The 21043-nt window shown below is 36.9% G+C and overlaps 1 protein-coding gene across 2 annotated transcripts; it reads left to right on the top strand.

Annotated features, from left to right (window-relative positions):
* Positions 1-9886: 9886 nt before the first annotated feature.
* On the top strand, positions 9887-20806 carry LOC131423176 (uncharacterized). 2 transcript variants are annotated; one of them, XR_009224254.1, is made up of 2 exons: positions 9887-10394; positions 20526-20806. XR_009224254.1 is itself a non-coding variant. In XM_058570730.1 (2 exons), the coding sequence occupies exon 1, from the start codon at positions 16026-16028 to the stop codon at positions 19953-19955; it is 3930 nt and encodes a 1309-aa protein (XP_058426713.1). In that variant the 5' UTR covers positions 15998-16025; the 3' UTR covers positions 19956-19998; positions 20526-20634. The 2 variants fall into 2 exon arrangements, 1 of the variants encoding a protein (XP_058426713.1); XM_058570730.1 differs by lacking the exon at positions 9887-10394 and adding an exon at positions 15998-19998 and having other exon boundaries at positions 20526-20634.
* Positions 20807-21043: the final 237 nt, after the last annotated feature.

The raw sequence follows: 21043 nt of genomic DNA, 5'->3' as shown, positions 1-21043 counted from the left end.
GTCGCTGATATACAGGAATGCCTTTGATTTATGCGTGTTGATTTTATATCCTGCCACTTTGCTGAATTCATTTATTAGCTCTAATAGTTTCTTTGTAGAGCCTTTTGGGTCTGCTAGGTATAGAATCATGTCATCTGCAAATAGTGATAATTTAAGTTCTTCTTTTCCTATTTTTATGCCTTTAATTTCTTTCGTCTGTCTAATTGCTCTGGCCAGTGTTTCGAGAACTATGTTGAACAGAAGTGGTGAAAGAGGGCATCCCTGTCTTGTTCCAGATTTTAGAGGGAATGCCTTCAATTTTTCTCCATTCAGAATGATGCTAGCCTGAGGCTTAGCATAGATTGCTTTTACAGTATTGAGGTATGTTCCTGTTATCCCTAATTTTTCTAGAGTTTTGAACATAAAGGGATGCTGTACTTTTGGACACATCTTTATTTTATATATTTATGTGATGCTGAGGATCAAACCCAGTGCCCCACACATGGAAGGCAAGTGCTTTACTACTGAGCCACAACTCCAGCCCCATCACTTGTTCTTTTAATGTCATAGCCAGGATGTCCCTGATCAGGTCAATGTCATGAAGATTTTCCTAATTTTTTTCTCCAGGAACTTTAAAGTTTAACATTTTACATATAAAAATTTTAATCCATTTTGAATTCATTCTTGTAATATTAATCACAATACATTTTATCCTTCTCACTTTCAATTATTATTTTTCTTCAATATTCTGTGTTCACCTTTACAGTAATAGTTTCTTTTCCATTTCAAGGTTTTAGCTTATGAAGTTTTTTTAAGTCCACTTTCCTGTTTTCTCAGAGGTTTTATGGTTCAGTCACTGGTATACTTCTTAAATTTCTAATAATTTTACTAAGAATATTAATATTTGTTCAATTTTAATTTCTAATAAAAATTACTTAAATAAATGTGAATTACCATATACCACTTTTATCAACATTATCTACTTTCCGCCTCTGATGTCCCCATGATTATAATGTGATTGAGAACTCTTTGACTGAAATGGTCAAATGAAAATTATACTCAGCTTAACTTTAGAGAAAATCATGGGCATACTTACAATGATGTAGGTCATAAAATTTTGTTTGCTATTGTTTTCAATGAATGTGTTGAATAAGTTTTGTAGTAAAATAGTATACATGGAAAGTTTTAGAGCAGTGATAACACCTTAAATGTGAGTAAGCCAATAAAAGATGGGCCCAGGAGAATCTGAACAGACAGGCCTTGCTGGGATCCCTCTTGTCTACCACTAGTAGATCACACCTTCTCATCCAGTCAGTCTCTGCATGGCTGCCTGTTCTTCCTACAACCTACACTTAAAGATGGACAGCTTACCCTGGGTCTATGGATTTGCAGCTGTAAAGCTCCCATGTCAAAACTACAATTAAACACATTTGCTAATGTTTTTCTCCTGTTAAAAATGTATTAAATGGGCTGGAGCTGTAGCTCAGTGGTGAAGTGCTTGCATCGCAAGTGTGAGGCACTGGGTTTGATAATCATCACCACATAAAAATAAGTAAAGAAATTGTGTCCATCTACAACTAAAATATTTTTTAATGTATTAATAATAAGTGAAATAAGTCAATCCCAAAAAACCAAAGGCCAAATGTGTTTTTTTCTCTGATAAGCAGATACCAATTCACAGTGGAGGGATGGAATAGGGAAGAATGAATGATCGTGCAGAGAGGAGTGAGGGGGAGGGAGGAGCTGTGAGGAAAGATGGTAGAATGAAACAGACATGATTACCCTAAATACATGTATTATTACACTATTGGTGTGACTCTGCACCATGTACAGCCACAGGAAAAAGTTGTGCTCATTTATTACAATGTGTTAAAATGCATTCTACTCTCATGTATACTTAATTAGAGCAAATTTTTAAAAATATGTTTGAAAATTGCTGAGAGTTGATCTTAGATATTCTCACAATGACAAAATAAGTATGTGAGATAACAAATATGTTTATTAGCTGATTTAACCATTTCTCAATGTACACATATATTAAAACATCATGTTGTATATCATTATATTTATATATAGTCAATATTCTTGAATATATATATGCTCACTATATATGCTCAATATATATATTCAATATTCAATATTCAAAATATACTTTATGTACTAAAATCCCATATACTTTGTGTACTTAGATCATATACATATATATATATACACACTCACACACATACACACACACAATTTTTAATTGTCGACTGTACCTCAATTTTAAAAATACACAGGTAACTCTTAAAGACAAAAATATGCTAGCAGAAATGTTTCTGAAATAAACATTTGAATTTAACAGGAAAAAAAAGGTACAAGCAGTGGTACGCAGAAAGAATTTGTTTAAAGAAACAAAAGAAAACAAAGAAACCCTTTGTTATGAAACAAAATTTCAAACAGCATGTTTAAAATATTCCTATTTTAAAAAACACTATTACAACCTTAAGAAAACCACATAGCAATTGAGAGGGGTGTGTGTGTGTGTGTGTGTGTGTGTGTGTCTGTGTGTGTCTCTGTGTGTGTGTGTAACAAGATTCAATATAAAGTGAATTATAAATATTACTATATGATTTTAAGTCCTTCTGTTATGAATTTTATTGTTGAATCATTGGTCAGCTTTCAAATAAATATTCTGCCTCCTCTTTATCTTTGAAGTTGTCTTGGTGACTACTTATTAATCTTCTGAAATTCTAAGTATTTATTTTCCAAACCTTCAGTTGCATGCCAATGATATCAATGAAGAATGGGACTGGAAGAGTCACCACATTTAAAAATAATGTCCAAAGATTCTACTCTTTAATAAAACACACACTAAATCAACCAAATAATTAAAAATAAAAATAAATAGATTGCAGTCCTTAACAAAGGGTATACTATCTCTAATTTCTGTGCCAACCATTGTTTAGGCTGAAATGACAGGAAAAGCCTGGCAGCAAATGAGAAAATACCTTTGGCCAATAAGCTGGCACACATCTGACCCAAATGCCCAGCCTATCTGAATACCCCTCCTTGTTGGAGACTTAAGCCATCCCAGAGATGCTCTCTTCCTTTTCTGACACTTTAGCCATCCCTGTCTGTCATCTGCATCACATAGGTCTTGCTTAACATTGACCTCATCAGCCTATAAAGTCCATAAATGCAAGGACTTTTTCTATCTTATACATTGCTTTCTGCCCAACACTTATGACAGCACCTGGTCCTCAGCATTCAGCAAGTATTTGTTGAATTTATTAAAATGCAAACTACGTGGGAGATTCTTATTACTGAAATCGATCAGTCTGCTGTGATGGTTACCACCGAAACCGGTGGGTTCAATCGCCAATATCAAAAACAAGCAAACAAAAACTGTTCCCTTTAAGATAAGCAAATACATAATAAAATATGAAAAGTGAACACTCTTGACACTTGGATCATTTAACTTTGATTTGGTACTAAGTATATATTGAATGGCACTTTTAAATGGACTCTTTTAGTCATATTCCACTAAAAAATAACTTTGTTCTATACTAGAAAAGTTATTGTTTGCTAGTGAGTATAATGTCAGACACACACATTTTAGTGGATTTCTTTCATATTTTATTATTTAACCATTTCTAGTTTCTCATCCCTTAAATCCAAAAGGAATTATATACATATCAAATGTGAAACAGCAGAAATATTATCATTAAATATCATGAAACAACCATAGAAAAACATTGTTAAATTTTAATAATGCCTAAAGAGTTGACCTTATGTGAATTGAAAAAAAGTTCATTCTAACAGAGTTGAATGACACTGGAGGCTATAAGAACTTTATTTTTTCTTTTCTCAGAAGAAAAATATATGTATTTCTGTTTTGTGGGTTGTTAGAACCTCCAACTTGACATCTTTTTGTCTTAGTCTTTCCAAATGGCTCTTGATTTTAGAGGGCTCTGTCATCTACAGATCCAGCAACAGAGATGGGTGATGTACAACCCTCCCCTGTCTGGGCCACTGTCCCACATGCCCTCTGAATGTATCATCCTGGTGGGTCAGCAAGTAGGCAGTTAGAGACCTCTGGCACTGAATAAACTGTTGACCTTGTATATCTGGAAGTTGACAAAGAAGAAGGGTAGAACACAAAACTGAGAGAAGACTAATTCTCAGTTTTCTCTTCTGTTAAATTGAAGAGTTCCATAAGAAGGTTTGTAATTTCTCATCCAAGCTTGATGCTTTCAAAGTCAATGTTAAATTATTATCTACCACATTTAAGAAAGTAGAGACCATAGGGAAAGAATTAGGAAGGAAACATGAGGAATCGGTCTGATTCTTATACAGGCACTCTTGGACAATGTATAGCACGAGTTAGAGTGATCTGCATCTTCAGTTGTTATCATTTGTTCAGAGCAGCTGCCTGATGGACTGATACAGATATGAATATTGATGGTGCACTTCTAAGTTGTCCTTGAAAATTAGAATTAAAAATGATAAAAGAATGCAAAACAGAAAAAGAAGTTAATAACAGTTAAAACCTAACAATTGAGGCCAAAACCAGATTGAAGAAGTTATTTCAGAGCTCTAGATATTTTTCTAAAATCAGACACTAGTATGGCTGTATGTATAAACATGGCTGTATAACCAATGTGATCCTGCAATCTGTACACGTGGAAAAATAAGAATTCATACCCCCATTTGAATCAAATGTATGTCAAGATCATTGTAATATTTTGAGCAACTAATAAAAAAATTTTAAAAAAACAACAAAAACTTCTAGAACAAGTTTTTTTTTTCCCCAAGTACTAAGGAGAGACACCTGGGCTGCTCAACCATTGAGCTACATGTCCAGTCCTTTTTAAAAATTTTATATCAAGACAGGGTCTTACTAAGTTTTCCAGACTAGACTCCAACTTGACATCCTTTTGTCTTAGTCTCTCGAATAGCTGGGATTAAAAGTGTGTGCCACGGTGCTGAGGTTGAATTATTTTTCTGCTGTTCCCTGCTACACACACACACACACACACACACACACACACCACTAATTTGATTCTTTACTGCGTGAAATAAGTAATGCATAAATGCTTTTATTCACAAATGAGTTGTTAATAAAATTCAAAACAATGTGTTCAACTCTCTTAACATGTCATTTGGCATCAAAATTTTTCATGATCATGGGGAATTTATTCCCATAATATCAGTGAAACATGAGAAGTGACTCCTTTACATAATCATTCCATTAAATTCAACTAAATGCCTCAAGAAACAATATCATCATCTGTGTAACAAAACCAAGTTAGGATAGGAGTCAAATAAATAACATAAATCATTGTTTTCTTATGATTCAACAATAAAGATGTTTTCCTTTCAAAATATTTATATGGTCAGAAAAGTTTGCTGAAGACTTACATGTCTTCTATTTCTGATCACTCATCTAGAGCTGGCATAGGGGATTTGGAGAGGAAGCCTCAAGAATACACTCACACACACATAAACACACAGCCATGATTCTAGTGGATACAATCATGTGCAACTTATATAACTCATAAAGCCAGTTTCCACATTTGTAGAATAAAGGTCTTGATACTTTGTCTTGCATTGTTACAGTGAGAAAAGGAAGTAATAAAGGTTAAATGGGTCTTAAATTGTCTTGCTAATTTTGAGTGTTTTAGACATATTTTCCTTTAACCTATGACCAGCACAAACCAAATCAGCTGTAAAATCTAAAAAAAGGACACTGCTCTAATTTAAATGGAAGCATTCCAAATTTTCTCTCACATGTCTCTCAATCAGAGCAAAGGAAACACATGGGATGAGAAAAAAAAGAGGAAACCGAAATGACTAAAATAGGAACCACATTTACAATATAGCAAGGATGGATAAAGAAGGGTTAGGAAGGATTAAAGTGAATAGAGCAGAACCCAAACAGAAAATCACCAGGATAAGGCATATTCAGGAAGCTAAGAAACCCTGATTGAACAACAGCCATCTGTCAGTGTGTATCTGATTCATGACTAGAGCAGTCGACTCAGAGAGCTCTGGTTGTATAAACTCCCACAAAAGAAATGACATCCATTCACATTTACAAGTGCTCATTCTTCACCAATTTGCAAATAATAGTTTTATATAAGATCAGCCCATAATTCATTGTTCTACAGTATTTTAAAGATGGCACTCTCTTTCTGTGTGTGTCTAAACCCACACACATGCTTTTGTGTGTATATATTTTTCTTTTCTAAAAGAGGCTTAAGTATTATATGTTCTGGCTGCTTAAACATGATAAAAAACAAAACCAAACAAACAAACAAAAAAACACCTAAACCCAGATTGTTTAATGGCCCTTCCTCAGCTCAGAGGTATCTGGGGAAAAGGTGTAAATAAGAACTCAGGTTTTCTGTCTGCTGAGTGGGATGGGCCATACTCCAGCACAGATGCCCTACATGCATCCAATCACAGAAGGAGCTTTGGTCCTGCTCCCTCCAAGATGCTTGACTCATGGCCATCATGTCTCCTTTTTCACTAGTTCCCTCCCCATTTTTCATGCCTGATGGTTCAAAACTTCCACATATGTCCAGTTTCCTAAATTTTACTCAAGATTATCTGATAAAATAATTCGCTTCACATCTCCAAATTCATGGAGAAATTCCAATTCTGATCTGTAACAACTGGACCCCAGCCAAGATGAATCATCAGGTGGGACTGAGAAGCCACCTGGGAACTTGACCAAAACCCAACACACTGTTTCTGAAGGGCCATCGTATGACGGCTTGGGTGGAAGCAGAGTGCCACACACTGGGGAAAGGAAACATTGTCTCCTTGGATGCTTCTGAGATGGAGTTTAAAAGAAAGTTTTCCAACTGGGAACACTTAGATTTAATTATCTCTCTTGTATTTTCATTTAATTTGTTGAAGTTATGTACAAAGAATTGGATTTGGGATTACTCAGAATCCTTCATTCGTGACATAGACCTCATTTAAGGCAAGTCTTGCTCCAGTTAGTTATTGAATTAATTATTTTCAATAATGTTATAAGCCTGAGGGACCAAATACCCCAACAAAAACAAGACTCTTGACAATAAGCTACATGTAGCCATGCAACACACCCCCTCTGTCTCCTTGCCTCCCTCCACCTGCACAAATAGGCTCAGGCAGCTCAGAATGGGACTTGAGGCATTGTTTTCATAGGCGATAATATTTCTGGATTTTTGTTGTTGTTGTTTGTTATATGGAACAAACAAGTATTTCTCTAACTGCCACCTTTGGTCACTATCACCATTTTCACACAATCAAATTTCAGAATTGAAATTAAAGAAACAGTAGGGCCTGTACTTTCTAATGTATTTTAATGTCCTGTTTAAAGCCCTTATATACTTAGTTATCAGTTTTATTACTTAATTTATATTATTTTACATTTAAATTAAATTATCATGGTAAACCATTGCTTTATGAACAACCCAATCATTCTTTAGCTTGATTAGTATAAACAAAGACTTTGGCTAATACGATATTTCCAAAATATCTTAATCTACGTGAAAGCAATAAGTCACTTACATTCCATTTCTTCAAATGACACCCAAATTATCTTTTATAGCATTAAGTGTTAATCATCCACTAAAGATGCTCTAGAAGTTTTCACTGTTATTGAATAAAACTCAAACTGCTTTCCATGAGTTTTCCCTTTCTATATGTCTGGCTCCCCTCTACTTTTCTAACTTCCTCTCTCAATGCTCCAGTGGGCACATCCATTTTCTATTCCTCCAAACTACCCACATCTTTCTTTCCAGTTTTTTTTTTCCTAAACTCAGAGCCTCGTGCATGCTCAGAAAGTGCTCTATCACCAAGTTACATCCCCAGTCCTTGTAATACTACGTTGAGAAAGTCTCTCATGCAATTGCCCCAAAGGCCTAAAAACTTGTGAACTACCTGGCTCAGCCTCTTGAGTAGCTGGGATTAAAGGTGTGTACCACCTCTCTTTCTCTACAGCCTGTATATTAAAAGTTCAAGGTCATGGAGTACTTCCTGCCAAATGATTTTCTGCCCAAACAACATCTATTCATAAAGACTGCCCAGTGTGGATTAGCATCTCCTGTTTTATTCATTTCAGACATTATCTAAGTCCTCGGCTCATTTATAAGGGTATGTGTTTTTTTTCTGTATACACCATTTGAATCTAAACTCCATGAGGGTAAGGAATTTGTGTCTTGCTTTCCATCAGTTTCCTAGCATTCCTAAGAGTTCCTGCAATATAAGGGTGCTCCATCATTACTTGTTAAAATAACAAATGTTCTGATGAATTGATAAAATATAAGCAAAATAGAGTTAAATCCAGCTCTATCTAATTCTAAGCTCACACTCTCAATATTTGATCTTATTATACTGCCTTCATGTTCTGGAAATTGTTCAATAATATGTGATTTTTCTAGGATCTCTATTAGGTGGCCCTTCTTGCAATCTAGAATATTAAATCTCTTTTTTGAGTTACAGACTTATAGCTCTCATGTTTAACAGTATTTCCTAAGAAGATAAATAATTTTTTGTGTTCCTTTTCTCCTGAAAAACAGAGGTCAGAACAGTAGCTAATAGTGCTCTCAGGGGTAGAGTGCTTGCCTAGCATGCACAAGGCCCTGGGTTCAATCCCCAGAACCACAAAAAAAAAAGTGAACTGATAATGTATAGAACCTGTACCTCATAGTATCTAACACATTACATTATCTACACTTCAGTTCCATGTAGGTCAGGACATACAAGCTCTATAAGATTTATGTTCCTTTTGTTTGTTTTTTCCCTCCTACAGAAGGAAATGTTAAGTATGCAGGGCATGTATGTTAGCCAACAAGAATTCATTTTTTTAGTTACTAAAAGACTGTAGTGAAAAACACCTCATCAAAAAGAAGAGCATGAAGCACTCAAATCTGGTTAAAGGGTGTTAGGCTCAGTTGGGAGGGGAAGGTCACTTTAAATATTGCTCAACACCTAATTAAAATTTTTGCTTCATTCCAGGTTGAGATCCATATATGAAGTTGATACATGTGAATGCCACAGAGGAGTCAACACCAAAGATTTCAGTATTCACAATCAGCAAACATTTAACAAATTTTATTAAATGTATGGATAAAGGAAGAATAGAGAGTTTTTCTTTTAGGAAGTTTACATTCTATTAGAAAGTATAGACACACATATAGGTAATTTAATTGTAATATTTTAAATGTAGATATAGGGGTGCTCAACGTTCTGCAGCCCATAGAAGAGAAGACAGAAAGCAAATTGTTCTCTAGAATGCAAGAAGGGATACCTAATGGAGACTCTAGAACAAATTGTTCACATATTATTGAACAATTTCCAGAACATGAAGGCAGTATAAGATCAAATAACAAAAGTCGGAGTTTAGAGTTAGATAGGCCTGGGTTTAACTCATGCTGGCCTGAGCACGTTGGATGTCTTCATAAAGGAGATAACATCTGTAGGATATGGTGTACTATGTAAGCAGAGGCGAGATGGGGAGGAGAGTCCAAGAAAAATAATGACAGCATGGAGAGATGTGGAAATTTTAAAACAGTGTGAACTTTCTGGATTCTAAAGGGCAGGGTGATGAGTAGTGAAAGATAAGGGTAAAGGGTAAGGCAAACCGGCTTAATTCAAGAAGGATGGGATATTCACAGCTGGAATTTGAGCTCCAACTTATGGGCGATGGGGAACCACTGAAAATGTCCCCATAGAGGTGCACCATGGCCACACTCACGTGTGTTAGGTGGAGGGTGGATTTGAGGAGGCCAAGTCTGAAGATAGGAAATGATTAAATTTGAGATGCTGGTGGTATATTTGAGCAGAAATCCAAGAGGAGAGGGACTGGAAAGTATGAAATCTATTAGAGATTTTAGGTCATAATACATAGATTTTAGACTTATGACAGGAGTAAACATCAAGGATGAACAAACAACATGAATCAGCAAAAGGACTTGTTTTGGACTTGTTTTGGACTTTGCAGTGACTAAGTGACTTTTTAGTTGTAAACATGTTTTGGTTATAGGACGACTAGATAGTATGCCCATGTTAGATAAGTTGATGATGTAACTAGGTAGTGTGCTTATGTTAGATAAGTTAGACATAAACAAGTTTGTTGTAAACATATAGAGTATATAAGCGCGAGGGAAACTCCATGTATTTGCTCACAATCAACTCTCATCGCCTGAGAGTAAGATCGTGCAGTGTGAGCCAGCCACCTCGTGTATTGCTTTGTGTGGTGTGCGAATAAACCAGCATTTCAAAAGGCAATCGAGTTCGTGCTTGGTGTTCGCGTACGTCGCGGTCCGGGGTCCAGTGCAGATATCCGGAAGGGAACTCCTGGTAACCAGACAAGGCTGAGAAGCTGCTCGTGACAGTTGGCGTAGTCGGCAGGATACGGAAGAAGAGCTCCGGAGCAGGTAAATATAACCCACATGGCAATGCACAATTTCTTCTACTGAAAACCTAGAATGACCGTGATCGTCCGGCGTCTAGGCTGAAGGTGGAATGAAAGGGGAGTGCCCCCACCAAAATCCTTAGGAGGACGGTGGTCCCTGTGCATGGGGTGGCTTAAGGAAAGGATAGAAAATTGGGCACTATATAGCTGGCATCAGGGAATAAGTCAGATACCTTATAAGATAGAAACAAACGGGTTTATTGCTTGGAAAATTCATATAGCTAAACTGAGGATCCTCTTAAAAATAGCAACATGGGCTTCAAGGAAGTAATAAAAAGATTTAGGCAGAAATGTAGAATAGGAGAACTAAAGCTCGAGCAAAAGGAATTAAAATCTCAATCGCCATGGCGAGGTATTGAAAGAATTGTTCAGGCAAAGATGCCTGAGTTCCAGAAAGGAACCACAGTTGAGGTAACATTAAGTAATCCTCAGACCGTCAAGCCCATAATGGAACGGGCTGACAAGAAAGAAATCCCGGGAATATTATGTAAAATTATAGATGATATAGATGATGACAGGCTAAGAGGCAAAAGGTTAGTAAAAGAAGCCCTTAAAAATGGAAGTAATAACCCATTTTTGAAAGATATATTGAACCAACTGGAAGCTCCTGATAAGGCCAGCATGCCAGTTTCAGTAATTAAAACATCCACACCCGGACGGGGACGCCCAGATGGGTTGGAACAAGTTATTGAAACTAGGGACTTAACTAGACCTGAAATGGTTCAGTTAAGGCAAGATTTTTCACAGAAAGGTCAGACCGACGGAGACTTTTTGTTTACAATTCATAGTAAGGGAGGCGAGTCTATAAGACTCGCAGGCAAGGAGATGCAGGTGGTTAATATCCAGATAGACAATCCGAGTGTTGCGGACACTTTAGCAAAGATTATACAAGAGGAACCTGACAGGGTACGCACACTTTGGGATTGGATTGCAATAGCCTGGGCAGAGGCCATCCCACATATAGATTGGGGTGTCTTTGAAGGCCAGGTACAGTGGAAGAATCCCAGTGAAGGGATTAAGATAGTAAAGAAGTTAGCTATTTTTAGCAAAATTTATAATCAGTTTCAAGGATCCCCTTTAAGTGCTCACTTAACAGCCGCGCTTAGGAGAATAATTATAAAAGGGGCACCAGAACAGCATAGAATGATGTTGGCAACCATGCTAGCTGGAGCCAACACCCTATGGGATGTAGTTGAGTTCTTAAAGCAACATCGAGAATTACAACAAGAGCACAAAATGTCATTTCAAGCTGCAATGACATTTCAAGCTAAAGCCCGAAACCCAGTCTGTTTTCCAACAAATGGTAACGGAAATATTAAATGTTACCAGACAAAAAACTTCCGTTTGGGAGGCCCGCCTGGCCAGCGGAGCCTCCCAAGAAACAGAAATATGTTGGGAAATGGCAAAGACTGGAGAAAGGTGCGACCAGGACAAGCCTGGACACAAGGAAATGTTGCTGTAAACAACAGACAGATAGGAAGGAGAATGAACCCACAAAGGCCGGTACCGCGAGGAAGTCAGGTGCAGGGCCAAAGAAGAAGGTTTGGTTTAACAATGCAGAGGTTTGGAACACCCAGATGGCAAAACGGCCAGACACCCGGCCGTTCATACAATTAAAATTTATAGTTGATAATCAAGAATATACAGACTCCTTCCTGATAGATACGGGAAGCGAGGTAACAATAGTCAGAGATGATTTTGTAAATAATAAACCAGCTAAGGAAAAAGTTATAGTACAAGGAGTATCTGGACATAGTGCAGAAATGAGAAAAGAATGGGTAACATTTAAAATATATGATTTGGATTATACAATACAAGTATTGGTAGGCAAAGTTCCACATGGAGTATTAGGAATTCAGGAACTCAGGTTATTATATGGTGAATGGTTACCTTTGAAGAGATTGAAGTGTTTTGAAACAAAAATTTTAAGTCAAGTAAAGATTGATCCAGTAAAATTGCCCCATACTCCACCAGTATTTACTAAACAGTATCCTATTAAAGGAGGACATGAAGAGATTAGCACCACAATAAAGGAAATGTTGGAAAAAGATATAATAGAAAAGGCATCATCATTTAAATATAACAGTCCAGTATGGCCTGTTATGAAACCTAATGGCAAGTGGAGATTGACGGTAGACTATAGGAATATAAATAAAGTAACCCCCTCTATGCCAGGTACTCTCCCAGATGTAGAGTCCATTTATGCTCAAATTAGAAATTTTTCACCTACTTGTTTTTGTGCTATAGATTTGAGTGATATGTTTTTCGCTATCCCATTAGATATTAAGAGTAGAGAATTGACTACATTCACTTGGGAATCAGTACAATATAGGTTTAAGAGGTTACCACAAGGATATAAAAATAGCCCAATTATAGCACATGTAACTTTACAAGAAACGTTAAAGGATTTTCAAGATAAAGGAACTACTAAGTTATGGTCATATGTAGATGATATATTAATTGCTGGGAAAGATATGACCGAGTTAAATAAGGTAAAGGACGAGGTAGTTACATTATTGAAGTCAAAAGGATGGTCCATCAATCCTGATAAAATTCAGGGTCCAGCCACGTCAGTTAAGTATCTGGGGGTGGTGTGGACTACAGAAGGACCTAAGGTTCCGGATGCAGTGATAAATAAGATTTTGGCTTTACAGTCACCAAAAACCAAGACAGAGGCTCAGCAGGTGATGGGCATTTTGGGATATTGGAGATTACATATTCCATATTTGCAAATGATTCTGGCTCCAATACACAGGGTATGCAGGAAAGCTGCGGACTTTGTATGGGGACCGGAACAGAAAAAGTCATTAGAATTAGCTAAGGAATATGTTCAGACATATACCCAATTGTATGTACCTCAACCTGGTGAAGAAATTATAATTGATATAATATATGCCAATGACTTTGGAAATTGGGGCATATATACTAAAAGTAATAGTCAGACTAAACCAGTTGGGTTTTACTCCAAAAGATTTCCTTTTTCCGAAAACAAGTACTCTTTCTTTGAAAAAACAGTGTGGACAGCTTATACGGCGGTACAGAGTCTAGGTTTTGTTTTAACTAATAGAGTAGTTACATTAAGAACTCAGATACCAATTTTGGATTGGGTACGAACTAAGGAGGAAGACTTTAGAGGTTTACCCATGGAACAAAAAGTGTTGAAATGGAAATGGTATTTGTTAACTATAATTAATGATGCAACAGTGTCAGGGAATAATAAGACATTAAGGTTATCAGAATTAGTTTTTGCTCAGCCTATGGTAGAAGTACCGGTAGAGGTTAAACAACCAAAGACACAACCTATTGGAAGATGGGGGGCAGTTGCTTCTCATAAAAATGCATGGTTCACAGATGGATCAAGTAAAGTAGTAGGAAATATCACTAAATGGAAAGCTGTGGCATATCGACCAAGTGATAATAAGATCTTAGTGAAGGAAGGCTCGGATGCCTCAGCACAGTTAGCAGAACTCTGTGCAGTAAAATTGGCCGTTGAACAATCTATCCATGAAAAGAAAAAGTATATACACGTTTTTTCGGACTCATGGGCAGTTTGTAATGGTATTGCCATATGGTCTGCAAAGTGGAAGGAATCTGATTATAAAATTAATGGAAAAGATGTATGGGGAATACATATTTGGAAATTTCTTGCGGAGGCACCTATACATGTAAAGATAGCGCACGTTGATGCTCACACAGGACGTACAGATGAAATATCTAAATTTAATGATGTGGCAGACAAATTGAGTAAATTTGATTCCGAAGGGCTAAAATTGGTGAATAAGGCCCCTTGGAAAATATTAGATAAAACAGATACAAAGATTCGGTTGAAACGTGACCCAAATTGGCATATAAAACTTCCTGAATTGAATGCTGATATTTCGGAGGATGAGATCCGACAATTGCATAAGGAATTAGGACATATTGGAACACATGGAATGTTCCAGTGGTTTCAGGGCAGAAATATAAAAGTTACCTGGGGAGCATGTAAGCGTGCGATATCTGGATGTGAACTATGTGCATCCTCGGTGCAACGTTTCCGGAGAGATCCACCCCACAATAGACCATCCCCTAGAGGATTTAATGAGAAGGTACAAATTGATTATATTGGTCCTTTGCAGAATGGAAAATATGTGTGTACTATGGTAGATTGTAGTACCGGATTGGGACATGCATGTGCAAGTAGACATGCAGATCAAAGCTCTACTATGAAAACTATTTGGAGCTGGTGTGCAGCATATGGATGTCCTTGGAATGTGACTTCCGATCAGGGTTCTCATTTTACTGGTAGAAATGTTCAGAAATTAGCTGACGTTTTAGGAATTAATTGGGATTTTCATTTGGCCTATAATCCACAAGCAGCAGGAAATATTGAAAGGTTCAATGGATTATTAAAGACTAAATTGTGGCAGATAGGACAAGATGTGCCATTTGACAAGGCAATACTGATTGCAGTTTTTGAACTTAATTCTAGGCAAAGACTGCACAGGAGATCACCCTTTGAGGAAACATTCCAAAAGGACATCGATGTGCAGGCAGACGGGGACCCAAACCCAGATAATATAAGACCATATAAGGTGTGGATACGTAACAGAAAAGATAACTCTGTGATTAAAGGTGAGATTGTATCACACGGACAAGGAAATACCCTATGGGTATCAACTGGAAAAGGGGACCTCAGATTAGTAAAAAGCCAAGATGTTGTCACTAGGTAAACGTTTGTGTGTTTGGTTTAACATATGCTTTATTATCCTGATTGTATATTCTTGCTTGTTTTTGGGTGGATATTTTTATTGTAACGAATGGCAGACAGCTCTTTTGAATGGTTCTACTTGTTTTAATCATTCACACATTCACAACGGTATTGACTGTACCCATATTAACGTGAACCAAACGTATCATAAATTGTTGGTACGGGATTTGCTACCCTGTTATGTACTTAATTATACACTATGTTTCTGGTAATGGCACCTAGGACTTTGTTACTTTTGCTATTTTTGCTACTTTTGATAGCCCTGCAGTTCTATTCAGTAATGGGAAATCAAACTACAACTCCCACTACTTTTACTACTACAACTCCATATTATTTTGGTATCAGGAACATTAACCTGACCAAGCATTCTTACAAAGATTGGATCTTCAATTATATTAATTTCACTCATTCACTTCAAGAGTGTAATAATTCTTGTGCAGTAATACCACAATATTGGAGAAGTAACAAATTCCTACAAAATTTTACTGCTATTAGATACTTGTTTTATCATAATTATGCATTTTGCCACCATTATAACAAATACTCCGCACCTAAGGGGTGTGACCATTTTTGGGACATCAATACAGTTGGGGTATATAGCCCAATGTTTAGATCTAGTGCGGATGGAGGATATTCTAATAAATATGAAACTAACCCCCTCCGATGTCACCTGGTACCTGGGATTATGGATATGTGGTCTTATAAGCCACATTTTGTGTATTATTATAGGAAACTTGGAGGCAAACCTTTAGTTAAGAGCTATAATGCTACAGCAGCAGTGCTTAATAATCCAAACCTTACTGTATATACTTTTGAGGAGTCTACAGAAGAGAATGACTTTACATGTATAAAGCAGCAGAAAAGGATGTTGCATCACTGCCTTTTCAGGTTTGGGTGTCCAACAAACAGAATGATTATAATTTATTCGATTATGAATATGAAGAATATGACTATTCTTCATATGATGATGGAGAGGAAGAAGGTTCTGATGAATTTACAACTACAACCCCACGAACAACTACGTTGGGGATAAATTTGTTGCCATATAATGATTCTAAGAAAATGTTGGATGAGTGGAAAGGATTGCCTAGACATTTACAAGGAGCTAGGCCATTGCCTAGATGGCCGCAAGTTTTAGTTGAACCCTACGGGACATGGTGTCCAAAAGAGTTACAGCAGTATCTAGATTCCATGAGCACTAAACAAAGGAATATGTCTATATATATTGAAGATGTGCAAAGCAGAACTCATTTGAATTATACCCATTATGTATCTTGTGTAGCGGATTTTCCTAATTTACCTATATATGGAAAGTTCGAGATTCTACAGAATCCTGATAGATCCTTAGAAATACGGAACCAATCTTATCTTACTATAGATAATTGGTGGAAAGTCAATACCTTAGGTACCGCCACTTGGCGATCACCTGTTGTGTTGACCGACCCTTTACCACAGCCATTTACCCATAACTTGGTTAAACCAGTGGCCACGCCTCCTAAAATAAAGGATAAAATCGGGTATGTTTGTATCCGTAGCATTTTTGGAGATATGCTTAACCGAACACAGGGACAAGCATTTATTGGTAGAGTTTGCTTCCCTGTTGATTCAACCTTCCTTAAGTGGTGCCAATATAGATATTATTATAAAATTGGTAATTATTCATCTGTAACTTATAAGATTCACACACAGGCCTGTAGGCTGGGTCCAGTTTACAGGACGACTGGGGTATTACATCCTGAATTTGGAATGTTTAATCACTCTGGATGGCTATTATTTGAAAACAAAACAAGGAGGTATGTCTTTAAAAATGCCAATAATGAATGGGACCTCTCAGAGATTGTGGATGGCCCGAAATTGGGACAGAGAGTGCATAGTCCAGGGTTACATGATTATAAATTCACCGTGGACGAATACATTGTTAACCAGACAGTGTGGAAAAACTACACACAATATTATAATATATTTAATTGGACATGGTGTTATAATTTTAGCAGACAAAATTGTGTACAGAATCCTCTTCATGCTGTATATTTGAATGCCTCTCATATGCATCTTGAGGTGAATAATACGTGGCATAGGTTTGATAATCAGTCCTGGCAACCTGTATTGGTTGTCACACCTAAGGATATTTTGGAAAAACACTTTTATAATGTTACATTTCTGCAGGTAGATTATACTTATAATGGATCCAAAGGAGAATCTTCAAAGTGGCCTTATTATAAATGCGAAGACTGTACCTTTAAGTTTTATGATAATTTCTTTGGGACTTTGATTCCCGTGTTTAATTTGAGTGATGACAAAATCAGAGTGAATGTCCATAATATGTCAATCCCGATGGGAGTTGATTCTAATTATGTGGACACTAAAAATGTTAGTTTAGCTATGGAAAGATCTATTTGCAGATGGTTTCCACATTCATGGCAATATGTGATTGGTATTCATAGGTCTATTATGCATAATGATTCCACGTACTATGATATTCCTCTTGATGTAAATATAACTGGAAATGTTTCCAAACATTATGAAGGTGGTAATGTTGTATTAGGCAATGAGGAAAAACAAACGAGGGATTATACTTTACATCCAACAGTATATTCTCTTGCATTTGTACCACCAGATTTGGATGAAGTTACTTTAGTGAATTACAAAACAGAAACTTACCTGGTAAATGCTGATGACTACTGGTCATTGAAGACTGGGTGCCCTAGAGCACAGCTCTGGGATACTATAATTAGATACCATGTGGATGTAGCAGATAGAAGAACTCTGAAATGGTGGTTGACACAAGGAATGGATTTCTCTACTTGGCCTAGTAAAATATATCCAGGAAAATTACCTTATTACTGGTATATGTTATTACCAGGAAGTGAAAATGAATGGAATCTTTATGATATTGTAACACATGATGTTTTACATAATAATACTGATGTGTTTGATGCACATGCAGGTAATCATATTATATATAGTACAAAGATGGATATGCAGAAATGCTACATGGAACCGACCTCTTTGAATCCTTGCTTAATTGATAGAGGAGGATTTAATGAAACCAAGGGATGGGTTACTGCCCATTTCCCAAGAGCGGTCCTCTTCCCACGCAAGGAAAAGGACGGTAATTTTATGAAGACTTTAGAGGCTCCAGGATTTTTACCTTTACTACATCAGCCAGTTAGATTTTTGATACAACCACAAGTACAGCCAATTGTGTTACGATTGTCTGTTAGTGATTTGTTGAAAGGTGAAACTGTATGTCCTTCTTTTGAGTCTACTGTGTTGCCAGATTTGTTTTATTCAGTTCAAAGAAATGCAGCAGGACGGAGACCTTTGCAGTTCGCAGCGATTGGCGCTTTCCTGGCCGGAGCAGCTTTGGGGGCAGCAATCGCTGGAGCAATGACGGAGGAACTTCGAGTGGAAATTTCAGCTCTGCGAGGACTTCAGAATAAACAGAACTTTGTTATCTCACAATTATCTAAAAATCTGCACTCCGCATCTTTACTTATGGAAAGACTTTCTGCAGAACAGGAACTTTTGAAACATCATGTTGATTCATTAAGTAAGGTGATTGAGACTATGGATGCATCGTGGAATGTACGTATGAAACAATTGGAGGCAACTCAGGAGTGTGAACATCTGCAAGCAATGATCACCGCGGGATTAGAAGAAATAAGACTGTTATTTAGAACTGGCATAGGCATGGAAACTGCATCAGCTATAACCATATTAGATCCTACAAAGGATTCTTGGTGTGAAACTGGTGTCTGTATGATTAATTTATGGCAAATGTCAACATCTAAGGTTGTAATAGGATATCCAACTAAGGCTATACCGAAGAAAATTGGTAAAGATTGGATAATACCATTTGATAAGTTTTATTGGTTAAAATGGAACAATATGTCATATTATGTGCCTAGTGAAGCCACTTATGCGATAGGTAAAACAACTGTTATAGCCTATGATCTTTTCTCAGATGAACCTAGGACTTCTGATATAACTATATCTATGCCTCAGGCTACTTTGTTAGATCTTGGGAATTTTAATATGTTGTCTTGTTATCCTGAACCGTACATGGTTCAACGATGGCAAAACATTTCTTATAGTGATTCTTTGAGTCTGAATGCTGGTTGCCATATACATACTAATGTCATGATGATGGAACATATGAATTTGACCGTTCAGAAACATCTGTTTAGGAGTTTGAATTTTACTAACACGAGAAATGTACGAGTCCTGACTCAGGTGGTTTATTTGTCTAATCATACTTTTGGGTTACATACTTTTGTGCCCCAGCCACCTCTGTCGGAAGAATATAAACATATGATGAAGGCGACGGAGGCAGCTAAGTCCATTTATGCTTCATTGGGAAAGGAAATTGAGACAGTACATAATCAAACTACTGAACTTCTCCAAAGATTCTCAGGAGAAACTCATAAAGTTAAAATGTTGGTTGATTCCGGATACTTGATTCCGCGTGACTTTCAGTATACTTATGATTGTAGTTTTGTAGGTTTCTTTAGAAAATTGGTTCATGCAGATGTTAGTTGCATTATGAGATGGAACCCTTTCCATTGGCTTAAGGAAGGATTGCTATATGTATGTTGTTTTGTATTATTTGTATTATGTATTAAGGTTTGTTTAAAGATTAATAAGTCTGCAGGAAAGAAAACTTACATTAAAATGGATAAACTTCAACATTACAGGGACCATGAAGCGAAAGGCACTAAGAAAATCAAATCCAAGAAGGAGAAGGACGGAAAGATCGAGGAATTATTCTGAACAGTTGCACTATGCAAATTGTCATCTTTGCATCGAATTTCATGTAAATACATGGTTTTTATATAGTGCATATACACTGTTTGGGCAGGAACGTTTTTCTCTTTTATGTAGACTAGTAACCTTACGCAGTGGACCATGGTGTCCACTGGATAGGACCTTGGAAGGCCAAGTGCCCTCTTTGTGTGTGTTTTTGAATCATGTTTGGAATTGTATTTCTGATAATAATTTGCATTGTGATGTTTATTGTAGATATAATATACATTTGTGTGTTAAGACTTTATTTGGATTGTTCACTGAAGTGATGAAGTCTGATCATGATTTATTAACCTTACACTCTAATGCAGGTGCTTTTTATGTTAATGGACTTATTTCACTTAACTATAATAGATCATTATTATTTGGTGATGCTGTATTGTGTAGAATCAATTCGCAATGCAGACAAAGGAATACATATGTTCCTAGATCTTTATTTGACATATGTTTAAGAAACATTTGTAAGCCTTACTTTATTAAATTATGGACTTATGTGGATTATCATCAACACTTACCTAAGATTGGTTAATATTATAGAATTTCTTGAGGAACTATGTCTGTGGACCAGATAATCATCAAACGGATATTAGGACGCAAGCTGAGGAACGACCTATTATTCAGGAAGGACCGGATGACTCCAATTCCGATGTTCTCTGAAAAAGATGTTAATTATCCATTTATGATAGTTCACAATTTGGTGATAGATTTGGATCTAGTAAAGGATTTGGATTTGGACATTTATTTACGAGTGAAACAACTTTTCGTTCCAAGAGTGAAAGCTCCCTTCTGCTGTGAGTTTCGTGCTATGCTTCAGCCTTTTCTGCACTCCTGTGTGGTCGGTGGCTGTATGGATGCCGTGGATTGCATCTTCCAATCTGAAGATTGGTTTGGAGGGCCGCGACAGCCCATACGTTTCCCCGAGGACGGGCAACTTCCGAATGGACGACCTAAGACAGGGGACCGTACTTGTCGCTTTGATACATCGGCACCATCAGTACCATCGGCGCCTCCGTATCAAGGGGGTGGAATGACAGGAGTAAACATCAAGGATGAAC

The sequence above is a fragment of the Marmota monax genome, unplaced genomic scaffold (genome assembly GCF_021218885.2).
Source record: "Marmota monax isolate L192 unplaced genomic scaffold, Marmota_monax_Labrador192_F-V1.1 WCK01_AAM20220418_F8-fsc00120, whole genome shotgun sequence".
Classification (NCBI taxonomy): Eukaryota; Metazoa; Chordata; class Mammalia; order Rodentia; family Sciuridae; genus Marmota; species Marmota monax.
Note: the sequence above shows the minus strand (reverse complement) of the source record. Positions and strands in the feature narration are given on the sequence as shown.

Excerpts from the sequence above, each read along its gene's own strand:
- LOC131423176 (XM_058570730.1), top strand. The coding sequence starts at position 16,026 with ATGTATAAAGCAGCAGAAAAGGATGTTGCATCACTGCCTTTTCAGGTT.